Source organism: Dermacentor andersoni, chromosome 4 (genome assembly GCF_023375885.2).
Source record: "Dermacentor andersoni chromosome 4, qqDerAnde1_hic_scaffold, whole genome shotgun sequence".
NCBI lineage: Eukaryota > Metazoa > Arthropoda > Arachnida > Ixodida > Ixodidae > Dermacentor > Dermacentor andersoni.
In genome coordinates this window covers 151,114,492-151,129,000 of record NC_092817.1, presented here as the reverse complement: position 1 = coordinate 151,129,000, position 14,509 = coordinate 151,114,492, and the positions used below count along the sequence as shown (strand labels likewise).

General features: G+C 45.2%; 1 protein-coding gene across 3 annotated transcripts in view; it reads left to right on the top strand.

Moving 5' to 3' along the window:
• Window positions 1–13,983, top strand: part of LOC126537929 (uncharacterized) — a 60,958-nt gene extending 46,975 nt beyond the window's left edge. For 2 of the 3 annotated variants that reach the window (XM_055074549.2, XM_055074548.2), the window contains one exon: window positions 13,826–13,983. In XM_055074549.2, coding sequence (XP_054930524.2) covers window positions 13,826–13,849 — 24 coding nt within the window. In that variant the 3' untranslated portion in view covers window positions 13,850–13,983. Of the gene's footprint in view, window positions 1–2,092; window positions 2,415–13,825 lie in introns of those variants that run through there. The other variant, XM_055074547.2, reaches the window with a different exon arrangement.
• The last annotated feature ends 526 nt before the right edge of the window (window positions 13,984–14,509 follow it).

Sequence of the window (14,509 nt, the reverse complement as noted above, 5' to 3'; positions counted from 1 at the left end):
TACCAATATCGCCACTATGACCACACATTAGGAAAATAAATATGTTCGTTATTTCGTTCAGTATCCTAGGTGACCTCTGTGTCGTGCTCTAAGCAGCTTCGCTTGTCGTCTGCCTTCACAGAGTAGAATGACTTATGAATATTTTCCATTAATTAGCCCAACTTTTGGAGAGCATCCGTCGTTGGTCCTTTATAGGGTTTTTTTTTCTGTGTTTGTGCAGGTCTAAATTATTTTTCAACGGAAGGAAATCACAAGTCCTCATTGTCATGTCATTACTCTTTTAGGTTAATGACCCATTGTTTATTATTGGAAATCCATATAACTTCCATGGCACATACTAATATATAATTAAATGTAAGCAAGGGCGAGGTTTTAAAGCGAGAGTTTCCTTTGGCTGAATGAAACGATATTCTAGCGGAAAAATAACGGAAACGAAAACTTAGCAGCGACAGACCAATCAAATGAAAAACGCACCTTTCTTCGGTTGAGAAAAATATGTCTTGCAAGAAATACGTCTTCCACGATGACGACACTACTGCCATTATGGGGCAATGGATGTCACCAGGTGCTAGTAGGCAGTGAATAGAGCCAACAGCGAACGGGCCTATATAATCATTGTATGGGGACCAATTGTGCCCCCTTTAGTTATCCGTAGAGAAAAATTTCGGAATTACGATACTCCCTAATGCGATATGCCAACCTGGCATGCGGCAGGTTGCAAACGAAGCGAAGTATGGTGCGACTGCCTCCCTAACCGGGGGACCGCGAGATGCAGCGGGGGGTGACGCGTGGACACGATTCACAGCAGCCGCCGCAGACAGACCTCAGCTCACGCAGTGCTTTGTTTTCATATATGATCGGTGGCGTCATCGGTGAAGAGAGGACGCGTGCTAGTCTGTCGCCATCTCGTAGCCACCGTCACCGCAAAGCCTGTCTTGCGCGGCGATATACTTTTCTTCTCATGCTTTCGCTATTCACTCCTCCACTGCTTTCCGCCTCATGGTCCCACTGCACCCTCCTCCTCCGCTTTCCTCCTTGAGCTCGCTGCGCTATCGCCGTCTTCCTTCCCCCGCTACGGTCCGCGTTTTCTCTGTCAGTCTTCGTTGTGCTATTTCGCTAGGTTACAATTGACGCCGACGTTCACCGCAAGAACGGGCACCTAAGAGCTGCGACCTAAAATTATCTTCTTCTGTTAAACTTGAGCATATTGGGTATTCCAGCTTATGTTAATCAAGCTCTTAAATTGTTAGGAGATACGATTTAGCGACCTGCTATGTTCAGATGGACATAGGTCGGACGACCGAGCACCGTAAGGTCTCAAAATCGTATATTGCACTGTGTTTCTTTAATCTTCTTTTTCGTGGAACAGCTTTGCTAACAATAGCTGGACACGCAGTATAATGTCGGCTCGCATTCATTTCTATAGCGCACTAACTCGTTAATGAAATGGCAAATTGCATATAACGGGTTCTTTGATTTCATGTATTTTCTTTGGTCTAGCAACGCAGTATGTGTCATTGGGTACTCGCCCGTTGTTCACCAATCATTGAGTATGGGCAGGTCGCACTGCAATTCCGACATAAAACCCTGCAAACCAAACTAAACCAGCCTTTGTATAGCAGAGCGTACACATCACCAATCCTCTGTGGGGCGTCTGCGTGAACAGGCGGTTCGTGTATTGAAACACCACGTACCCAAGCACAGGAGGGTTGGACCCTCCCGCGTTTAAGTGTGCATGGCTTAGTCGTGTCTGGGGAAAAGGGGATCCTGGGGGTTGAGCCTATGCTGAATCCCAGGACCTTTAAAGTCCTTCAGCGAAGGCAACACGCCCCTTTGTCCGCGCCTTCCCGTATACAGCACCCTCGGATTGACCCAGCCGGAGAAAATCGGTAGCTGCCTTTTCGTGTCTCTCTCTCCCTCGAACCTTCCTCTTTCTCTCACTTTCCATCTTTCCTGTCTCCTACTCATTTCTTTATTACTTGCGATCTGCCAGACAGCAAGCGTTAACCTTGTGTATGTAGTCAACCTAGGTTATGTCATATTTGGTTATAGTGGTAACGTACATCTTGCATTTGTATGCCTGCTTTTACAGGCCCTGCAGCGTCTCCTTATAGGGCTCCATGGTGGCTGGCTGGCGCTGCTGCCCAAAACTGCACGTCTACGCATGGCTACTTCCTTCCCTCCGCTACCTGATCGCTCTCATAAAAGAGTGCGCACCAAAGAAGTGTTTAAATTTTATGCCGAAACGCTGAGAACTTACCCCCTTATCAAGTAGTCCAATATGAGAAAGGAGAAAAAACAACAAGAATGATCTCCCCTTTCTTCGTCTTTGAATGTCTACTTCAAACTATTGGCCGCAGCTATAAAGCACCTACACTGGCAAGTGGCGACTTCCTCTTGGAACTTCGTGGCAAAAAACACTACGAAAAACTATTCAACCTAGTGTCTTTCGTGAATACACCTGTTTCAGTGACCCCACATCGCATCATGAACAGCATCCGTGGTGTGATTTCTGATGATTTGATGCAGCTGAGCGTGAACTTCTAGAAGAATGGGAAGAACAAAATGTTATCAACCTTAAACAAATCAAAATGAGGCGAGATGGGAAAGAAATTGACATTAAAGGCCTCATTCACTCATTCGGTTCCATTGCGTTGCCAGAAACCGTTGAGGGAGGTTACACTAAAATCCGAATAAGGCCGTACATCCCTAACCCTCTCCGCTCCTTCAAATGCCAAAGATTCGGTCACAATTCTCAGAACTGCCGTCGCCGTCTGACTTGAGCACAATGCAGTGCATACGAACACTCAGCTGAATCCTGCGAAAACACTCTACACTGTGCTAGCTGTGATGGGGAGCACGCCGCATACTTGCGGTGCTGCCCGTAATGGAAAAAAGGAAAAGAAATCGTGACAATCAAAGTAAACCCACACGCAGTGAGCTCAGACTCAGGGAGCCGGCAGTGAGGCAATCTGCACCCCCCCCCCCCCCGGCAGTTGTAGCTAGGGCTTATCCGCCACCCCAGTAGAGGGACCACATACCTCCTGGCATGTGGCCTCAAAGGTCTTGTCCAACATGCCGAGGCGTTCACATCAAACACAGCGCTAGGAAGGGCGCGTGTCTAGCGCCTCGCAAGAGGCGGTGGACACATCGACCAGCCAGACGGTGCCGTGAGCGTCTAAGGAGCGACGAGATTTAGCGTCACGGCGCCTGGAAGTGGCCCATGAGCTAGCTGCGTCTCCTAAACGCGCAGCACACAACACATTTATCACAATGGAGACACAAATACTACAGTATTTGTTATGGATATGTTATGTTACAGTTATGGATGACTTCTCCATAACCTCGACACCATTACAGGACTATTACACAAACACAATCCAAAGTTGCTGTGTGTCCAAGAAACACACCTGGAACCTAAGAACACTAATTTCCTTCGTAATTACTTCAGGTTCCGAAAAGACCGCGACGAGAATAACGCCTCTGGCGGTTTAGCAATAGCAGCCTACAAGTCTGGAGCTCGCCGACGCGTCGCCCCTCAGGCACCCCATGAGGCAGCATCAGTTCAGGCCATTCTATTTAATAACTTGTTCACTGTATGTTCCTTTTGTATACCATCGAACCATCATCTCCAAAAAACATACTTTTATAACCTTATTAGTTATCTTCCCAAGTCTTACATACTCGTGGGAGATTTTAACGCTCACAACATGATGTGGGAGACTCACGGTGCGACGCGTGAGGTCAATTCATAGACAACTTCTGTTTAAACACCGGTACATGTCTGTTCAACAAAAACGAACTGGCTTATTATGTTTCACAATTGTCATTCTTCTATGGACCGATCTATTGGCTCCGCAGCTCTTATCCCTTACTTAGAGTGGAGCGTTATTAAAAATTTCTATGGAAGTGACCGTTTTCCTGTAATATTAAACTTAATTCAACAACATAAATTTCCTCCACATGCGCTTCAGTGGAAGCTACCATCTGCCGACTGGAACCATATTCAGTAATCGACCTACCTATCACAACATCTTGTCGCCGATTTTAGTATTGACGACGCGGTAGCGTATTTTACCGCTTTTATCATCGAGGCAGCCAATAACTTCATTCCACAATCAAGTGGTAGCCAATCTAGAAGACGAGTTTTGTGGTGGTATGATGAGTGCAACAACGCGCGGCAAAAACAAAATAAAGCGTGGGGCACAATGCGCCTATCCCCAACTGCAGAAGATTTCATAGAATTTAAAAACATTAAATCACAGGGAAGGCGAACGTGACGGCAGTCTAGGAAGGCAAGCTGGGAGAGTTTCTTCTCCGACATTAACTCATACACACGCGAGGCAAAAGTATGGAATGGGCTAAGCAGGCTTAACAGACAACAAATCCACCCATTGCCCCTGGTTGAAAAGAAGGAAACAAGTAGGAAGACCAGGCCGACGTTCTCGGTGAACACTTCGAACGCGTGTCTAACTCCACTCACTATTCGGAGAACTTTCTGAAACGTAAAGCAATTCGGAAATGCAGCCCGATTGATCCTGATAACCGTCCTTTTAACGTTGCCGAACTTAGTCAGCACGTCAGAGCTCTGCACCGGGCCCCGATAGCATCATGTGCGGTATGCTTAAGCACCTGCATTACGACACACAAATCACGTTACTCACACGTTTCAATTGCTTCTGGGCTGCTGGGTATCTCCCATCTAAGTAGAAAGAAGCTATTGTGATCCCTGTTTTGAAGCACGGTAAAGTTACTTCATTGCTAACCAGCTACAGTGCTATAGCGCTTACAAGCTGTCTTTGTAAGCTTTTTGAGGAAATTATCAATCGCCGTCTCGTACATTGCCTGGAGTCCAGCAAAATGTTTGACCCATTTCAATAAGGCTTTAGGGAAGGCCGATCTGCAACTGACCGTCTCGTGGACATCGAAGCAAACATTCGCGATGCCTTCGTACATAAAAATTCTTCTTATGCGTGTTTCTCGCTATGGAAAAGGCGTACGGTACAACGTGGCGGTATGGAATCCTGGGTGACCTGTCAGAGCTGGGCATCCGTGGCAATATCTTAAACATTATAGAAAGCTACCTACACAGCTGTACATCCCGCGTGAAAATAGGTAATCCACTGTCGCGTACTTTCATAAAAAAACTCTGGTACCACAGGCTGGCGTACTCAGTTGCACGCTCTTTGTCGTTAAAATGAACACGCTACGTACATCATTACCAGCAGGTATTCTTACTCCGTCTACGTAGACAACATACAAATAAGTTGGAAATCCTGCAACCTTACAATGTGTCAGCGGCAGCTACAGCGGGGCATAAACAAGCTGTCCAAGTGGGCAGACAAAAATGGATTTAAAATCTACCCCACAAATGTTCTTATGTCCTCTTTACAAGAAAGAGACGCCTGGTTCCAGATCTTTTTGTAGAACTGTGTGGAGAACAAATGCCTGTCAACAGAGAGTTCAAATTTCTAGGTGTTGTACTTGGCTGCAGGCTTACTTTCATTCCACACATAAAATATCTTAAAGCAAAATGTCTAAAAACAATAAACTTACTCAAAATCCTATCCCAAAGAGCATGGGGCAGCGACAGGAAGTGTTTACAGGAGCCTAATTCGATCACGATTGGACTATTGTGCCGTAGTATATCGCTCCGCCGCCCCGAGCGCGCTAAATATGCTAGATCCCGTCCACTATCTAGGTATCCACCTGGCCACTGGCGCATTTAGAACGAGCCCTGTCGAAAGTCTATACATAGCCGGATGAGTGGTCACTCCTGAAGAGGAAGACCACGCTGTTCGATCTGTTGTCACCTCAGCTCTGTAATTTTGCATAGGTTTTGCTATGCATAGTTATTTATATCCTTGGAAGACGGCCGCATCTCTAAGGCGGTACTGTCCCTATGGGATGGGTACAGCTGCTCCGGCGCCGGCATCTTTAAAGGGACAGCGCCATCCGAAGAAAGCCAGCGTGGCGGAGGCGGCCATGGCCTCGCAAGGCGTGGAGGGGCCAGACATCAGGGACGATCAGCAGTCCAGTGTGTCATCATCGCTCAGTGGGCACGACTCAATTGTCGTCGACCCTGACGAGGAAGTGGCTGATATGGCGGAAGTGAACAGCGACGGCTTCAAGGTGATGAGTCATTGTAAGCAAAGAACGGTCGGAATCCCAGTGGCAGTTTTGCCAACAGAGAAAGGTGTTGATTTGGGAGAGCGAAACCTATCAGGCTCTTCGAAGCCATTAAAGTATTGTCGGGATCTGCTCCGATTCGCAGTCGCTTCACAACGCAAAGTGCTCTTCATGTAGATATCGCAACGGTAGAACAAGTTGACGTTCTTCTCCTGTGCTCTCAGATTGGTGACATAAGAGTTAAAGCCCGGTTGCCCCACTCCTACATGACTAACACATATGTTAATAGGGGAGTACCAGTGTGGAATTCAGCATATGTCACTGCATATGTCACCCACAAGAATTACAGCATAAATTCATTTCCCGCAGGAAGTGCCCCCCTTTACATACGAAGAGAGATTTCTTATGTGGCTTTGAACGTCACTGGTCTTTGCACAGATAGTATTGAGGTAGCGGCTGTGAGGACAAGGCTCGGCTTCCGAACTCTTTCTGTTACATCCGTATACGTGTCTTCGCGGAAGAAGGTAGCAATGGATTTGTATCTCCAGCAGCTTTGTGACCGTTGCCCAGCACCCTGAATTATCTGCGGTTACTTCAGTGCCCATCACTCTGTCTGGGGTGACATGAACACAGATGCCTGCGGACGCAAACTTGTAGAAGTTATCTACAGTTTGGACCTGTGCGTGGCCAATGACGGAAGTCCTACTTTCTTCCGGCCTCCAGCCTCAGCCACATCTATATAGGTCCAACCCTGCATTCACCTGACGTCCATGTGAAGTGGTCAACTGTACGTGACCGCATGGGAAGTGATCACTATCCAATTTTAGTGTTTACTGCCGACTTCCATATGTGCGGCTATAAAATTAGCCATGTTGTTAATTGGGACAAACACAGGGAGCAACTTGCATGTGTTTCTGGTGATGTGATAGACAACATGATTTCTGGTAAGATGGCTGCTACCACGGCGGTCAAGTTGCCTAATCATTTTCCGACTCCGGATTTAAAACTTAGGAACCTTTGCGCAGCGCGCAGATGGGCGGAGCGACAACCTATGCGGAAGAATGACGACAGATCCTTGAAGACGACCTTCAATAGGCTTAACTCTGCCACTCGACTCCATACGAACAAGCTCTGCAGGTCGCAGTGGGCGTCCTTCTGCGCTGGCTTGACTGTTTTCTCGCCGATGATGAGAATTTGGCGAGTGATTGGCAGTCTTGCTGGTGATTCTCGTCCTAGTAAGCCTTTGAAAGCGCTTGCCCTGCGCAAGCAGAAACCTCTCGCGTGCTTGGCAGAGGAATTTGCAGATGCATTTGTACGTGCAACTTCAGAAATTCATCCCTGCGCTCTGCCTGCAACATCTACGTCTGTTACGGACGCGCCATTCACACTTCGAAAGCTACAGACAGCACTCAGCAGCCTGCGGCGTCGTTGTGTACCAGGTGCTGACGGCATTACCAACGAGATGGTGCAGAACCTACCTTTGGAACACCGGAAGTTGCTCCTAAGCTATCTCAATCGAGTGTGGAAGACTGGCGACGTTCCTCCTTCATGAAAGGTGGCTTGTGTTGTCCCAGTGCTGAAGCCCGGCAACGAAATGACAGACTTGGCCTCGTATCGTCCTGTATCACTGAAGTCGTGTGGGGCTAAGCTCATGAAGGAGCTGGCAAGTAGGCGTTTATCTTGGTGGTCGGAGATAGAACCGCACATGTTTAGTCACACAAGATAGCGTCTTGGCCTTGATAAGCCACATTGAGCTTCATAGAGCTTTCGGCCTTTCGAGAGAAGCTATTTTCCTAGACGCATCAAAGGCTTATGATAGCGTCCTTCAGAGCTCAGTACTAAATAGTTTGCAGGCCATAGGCGTAGAGGGCTATCTTCTTCGATTCATTCACTCATTTGTCAGTGATCGTAAAATTCAAGTGCGGTTAGGAAGTACCATAAGCACCGAAAGGGCGGTATTGCGAGGTGTACCTCAGGGAAATGTTCTTTCCCCAACGCTCTTTAGTGTTGTAATGGCTGGTCTTCCAGCTGAAGTGCAAAAACATTGCAGGCATGTCCATATGTCGATATATGCGGACGACATTTGTCTTTGGTTAACCGGATATCAACACAAGCGTTTAGCTCTGATAGCTCAACAGGCATTACTTTCAGTTCAATATTGCCTTCAAGGCATTGGGTTGACTCTCTCGGTGTAAAAATCTGGCTTCATCATATTTCCAGGTTGAGGAAGATGGCATGCGCGGCTGAAGATAGACCTTGATCAATCTTGCCTTCGTCAATTGAAGCACAAGTGCTTTTTGGGCGTCATTATTGACTACCGTCTACCGTGGCGGCGAGCTGTAGACTCGATTATGACATCCCTATCTTCGCGTCTCAATGTGATCCGTAGAGTTGCAAGTGAGCCATGGGGAAATCACCCTTCTTCAATGATCAGGATGCACGATACAGTGGTGACGAGTCGAATAATGAACCAACTTCCTTTAATTTCCCCTTCGCTATCACAGCTGGAGCGACTTGAGGTTTTGCACAGAAAGGGCCTAAGGAGGGCTCTTGGCGTGCCGCAGACTGCTCCTAACAGTGCAGTATTTTATAAGCCTCTATCGAGACTTCTTAGCCTAGTCGCTTCACAAAGGTTATTCATGCAAACTGACCGCGTCAAACAGACGGTAGCCGGGCGAGCCCTTCTACAGCGGCGTCGAAAGAGATCTGAGTCCCGAGCGTACTTGGCCCTTAATACTCTTGGTTACCTGGGTCTTGACGCTAGAGGTCGAACTAAGAGGTTGAAACCACTTTGGTCATTCGCGAGCCTCGATTGTTCGTTGACAGTTCCTCACGTTTGCGCTAAGTGGAGTTCTCCTTTGGCGGCCACGCGTTCGCACGTACTGGAACATCTTGAGACTGAATACGAACGTCATCTTCAAATTTTTACTGATGGCTCTGTGAACAAGGTCAGAGGATCTAGTGCAGCTACTTTTCACATTACCTTTTTGAAGTGTGATTGGTCTGCTCGCTTCACTGCAGTCGTGTCCTCCACAACGGCCGAAAGCGTTGCCATTGAGGCAGCTCTAAAGAAGGTACGGTTTTGTATGCCTCAACCTGTTGTCATTCTTACACATTCAAAATCTGCCCTTCAAAGGTTAGAGCAAGGGTTCCCTACTGATGCCTTATGTCTTAGATCCCTACGCTTGGTGTACAATCTTCATATCAAAGGCTTCTCCATACGTTTCCAATGGGTGCCCTCGCACATAGGTATCATAGGCAACGAGATGGCGGACAGCCTCGCCCATAGAGCGCTGTCTGGGAAACAGTTGAGAAAAGTGCCTCAAGAGGACAAGAGACTCTTCAGAGAAGCGGTGTTATGCCACTTGAGTTCTTTGTGGAGCTCACCTCACAAGCCATGTGTGACCAAGAGTCTCAAAAGAAACCAAGCCGCTTTACTGCTCCGCATTCGCATAGGCCCTGCTCGTACCCCTGCGTGGATGTATAACACTGGCCTGGCGCTGTCTCCATCATGTTCAACGTGAGGTGTGTGCGGTGACATAGAACATTACCTTATGTGCTGCACTCTGTATAACGCGGAAAGGAGTGTGTTATTCGGGTCCCTCAAGAAGAAAGGAGTTCCTCACAGTTCTCTTCAGGACACTGTTTTCCCGCGCGGGAACCAGTTGTGTAGCAAGGAGGTTTCTCGCCTTCTTTTAAATTACCTGCAGGACACGAATTTGGCCTCCACATGGTGACCTTACGAGTGACTATTTGTAATTGTGAGATCTGTGTCAGATTTATGTGATTTATTTAGTTTAAGTGCCGCTACAGTGGAACAATAGCCGGCAGCAACTGCAAGGCCAATCCCACCAGTAGCCTACAACCACTCAACTCAACTCAACTCAACTGCTCACTCCATTTTCAGAGAACATGCATCAGCTTCACCTATTTTCTCAAAGTGAGCACTATTAAGAAACATCCGTGTTCCACAACCGTTAACGACTTGACGCGTGCAACACGTTTTCGTAATACATCCTCTATGACACTACCTTTCTCAATGCGTGTGAGAGAACTTAGCGAACAAATGAATGTCCCAATTATCGAACATCGTCTAATGCCTCCAGCTAAGCTATTACCGCCCTGCGAGTGGCAGCTGATAGAATGTGATGTATCCTTTGTAGAGGTCACAAAGCGCGCCCCTGTGCTTGAAATCGGTATGCATTTCCATGAACGTGAATGGAAGTACTCCTGCTCCAAATTACCCACAGGCACGTAAAAGTCCCATGCTGGCGTATCTACGCTGCTGTTAGTCCCTCTTTCTCTAAATCTTACATACTAAACCCCCTAACAAGCGTCTTCACTGCAGAAGCCTATGCAGTACTGTCTGCAGTAAAACATAAAGAAATTAAAACTCGACAGAGCAATAATCTTCACAAACTCGTTAAGTCACATAAAAGCGTTTGTCTTTACAAAAGCACAGAAATCCTGTTTTTATTTAACTTTATTCACTCTTGTGCAACATTTATTTATCACATAGACATGTAGTAATATGCTGGGTTCCTGGCACTAGAGTAACCGACGGTAACGTGTTTGCCGACGAAATCGCCAAATCAATAGCATCGCAAGGTATTCGTTCAGCTGATGCCTTTGCGACAGACATGAGGTCTTTCCTACGAAGCAAACTGCGAAGCCACCGGCAACAGGCTGACACGAGCGATAAGCTTTGCGTGATTAAGGCGAAGTTAGGTCTCTGGCCCCCAACTACAAAAACATGAAGAACAGATGTCATGTTTACTCGACTCAGAATAGGACACACCTTTGGCACTCATAACTTTCTCTTGACTAGTAATGAGCCTACAACTTGTGGTAGATGTGGTGACAGGCTGACCATCCTTCACGTCTTCCTGGAATGTCGGGAAGCCGAAAGAGAGAGCAAGAAACATTTTCCTCTTGCATACGCTATTGTGTCCCTCTTCATCCGGCTATGTTTCTTGGTGAAGAACCGCTTTTAAGACAAAAGCAGTCCTCGCTTTCTTGAATGATGTTGTGCTAGATGTTATAAGCCGATTAAATTCGTAGCGCATCCTCTGGATGTGATAGTTGTTGTATGTAGCACGTGCCCTCAGGCCATTGTGTTTCAAGGGCTCTGGTGAGGCTGTAGTGCTCTAGCCTATGTTAGCGTCTGACGTATTTTCTATATTGCGTCATTCTTTCGCAATGCATTCTACATTTTAATGTTCACAGTACACGTCATCAGTGATTGCCATAATCTTATTACATGTATATTTTACGCAATTTCCAGCGAAGATTTTTAGGACCCTTCACAGCCACGTTACATCAACTTCATAGAACTCATCGCTCCGCTGCGAACTCATTAACACTGGCATGGAGCTCCTTGGCCATACCTGGCCCTTGGGCCACTAAACACCACATATTTATTCATTCATACACATTAGCAATACACAAAGCTCCGATCGCTTCACATTGATTCCAACATGTGCGTTGCGTGTGCGTACAATATCAACAAGGCCAGATTGAAGAGGTATCAGACGAAACCGAGGCCGAAGAAAAGAAGAATACATGTACGCTTGATGAAATTTGTTGTGAAAAATAATAAACACGTACTTAGGTAAACATGTAGTACGGATAATGAAGAGTGTATATGTGCGTCACTACGGAGCGTCATATACTGAAGGACGCGTGCAAGGATATCGGCCGTAAGTTGGTTCTAACAGCAAAATTTTCAATCTTTCCAACTGTAACATTGTTGAGTGAGTAACCAGTCGGGCTTGTTTATTGAACATAGTAGAAGGCTGCAGCTCAGGAACCGACGGAGAGAAAGGAAGTACACAAAGTACACGGGTGCAGCGCTGACGTTCAACAAAAATGTTTGTGAGCAAAGAAACCAGTTGGGCTGAACATATTTTGTTTAAAGTTAGCGCTATGCCTGTGTACTTTGTGGGCCTCCTTTGTCGCCGTCGGTTCCCGCGCTGTAGCCTTCTACTATGGAACAGTATTGTTGTGTAGTAGAGTTTCTCCGTGTCCGATTGTATTACGCCAAATTGCCTGTCGTCTAATACACTTGAAGAGTATTTAGGTATCATCGCAACATTGAGCAAGTATTTGATTATCGCAATGGAATGGTACAAATAACAAATATGTGTCGTAATATGTGGCCTCGCTTAGTTTAACATATACTGGTGCGCCAGTTGGTGAGCCATGATAATGATGACGCAGCGCACTTAAAACTGTCACGTTCACGCACACATGAAAAAAGTACATACACAGCGCCTGTGCATGTCCTTTTTCGTGTTCGCGTGCCCACGTCAGCTTTAAGGGCGCTGCTCCTAAACATAGAAGCACGAAGCTTACAAATTTATTGCTCTGCATCAAGAACAGATATCGCGGTTTTGTAAACAGCATACATTAGACCATTCAAAGCGGCAAATACGATATGTCATTTTACATCTTACATGAATTTGTTACGTTGGTTACAAGGGTTCTCCAAAAGCTGTATTTTCATATTACTAAATTTTTTATATTCATGTGTAGCATATCAATTTTGTCCGCTTTAGGTGTATTATCAGATGCAAATCACGGAATTGTATTATCATATTTGGCTGCTGAGCCACAAAGTTCTAAACTTGACAGTTTAGCTTATCAAAAATTTTCCATTTTTGCCAACTTTTAATAAAATATTGGCAACCTAACTCAAAAACTTGAAACCAACAGTCACTATATTTTGAGTTTTTCTTTTGAATGTAACAAACCTCGTCAAATTTCGTGCAGTGGTTGCCGAGAAAAACGAATTCTCCTTTTATATGTATTTAGATAAGAGCACCCAAGCTAAAGCTTTCTCTTAAGGACTTATTTTGGTCGTAGCAAATCTTATAAAATAAAAAGGACCGACAAGAGTTAGATCGATTCCGATAAGGTTTATTACGACCGAAAAGGGTCGATAAAGGTTGATAATGACCGATAAGGTTCGGATCAAATCCGATAAGGTTGATAACGACCGATAATGGTTGATAATGGTTGGATCCAGTCCATTCAAGTTGATAATAACTGAAGAGGGTTGATAAGTGTTTTTACTGGTCAGATTAAGAGCAAAAGCAGAGTACAAGACCAATAAAGCAGAAATTGATGAATTCTTCTTTGCTTCACCGATCGCTGTAAACAGCATACGTCGCATTGTATGTGTGGAAATGAGCAAGTGGTACAATGATTACGCATACTTAGGCAACTCAAGCGGAGTTTCTGCATAATCTTGATGCATCTTATTGCGGCCTTCCTGGTAATGACTTTTCGTATTATGTCCAGTTATGTTCCATTTCACAATAATCAAAGGGCGCCGGCAGCCTCGTACGTACCAAGTGTAAATTCAAACGCATGCGACTGGCTATGTATTTCTGTTACCTAATGTTCAAGATTACGGGTGATCTTAGGTATCTTTTGTTATAAAATTTTGCGTTGGCCTCTGTGTAGTTCAGCTCCAATTTATGCACTGAGACTATATCCATCGCTTTTTGCTTCTGTGTAAGTTTATATGAAAAAGGGTAGTCTGCTTAACATATAAGCCTTGCCATCTAGTGACCTTACACTTATTTGTTACTTAATTACCAGCTGCAGCCACTGGTTGACTAGTAACATGCTTCTGCAGCATTCTGCGGAATTTATTATTACTTAAATAAGATTATATTATGTATTCTTGCAGGTGACAGGCGAGATAACGTACTAGCAACATCTGAATGACCATCTCGTCTGTGGAGTACATGGTAGTCAGGCCAAGCGACTTCAATGTTCATGAGTACTCATTTGTCTGGACTTGGATTGAAATTGATTCTCTTATTAAAGCTCAAATTAACGATTGCACCTGCTTTCTACTCTCATTTCTTCCTTTAACTAGAAGGCTACCTTTGCCGTCAGTCTAGTAAAATGACAAACGCCTCAAGCACCATTGGATGTGCATCTTGTTTCTTGATGTTCATCATGAAGTAGACAACTACTACTACAATAAGGGTAGGAAGGTTCTTTCGCATGGAAAATACATAAGAACCGCAACCGCGCATGCAATAAACTATGTGTGTGTGTCATAGTTGCCGATTATTATTTCAGTATACGGCATTCCGAATTCCGCCGGACGTGTTATCCCATACACGAGCGACATGGGTAGATGCTTCCTTGTTTATATATATATATATATATATATATATATATATATATATATATATATATATATATATATATATATATATATATATATATATATATATATATATATATATATATATAGAGAGAGAGAGAGAGAGAGAGAGATGAAAAACTGAACTGCTGTGATTGGTCAAATCCTAAATTCTTAATGAAATGTGTTGCATTTATTAGGAACTGTCCCATACTA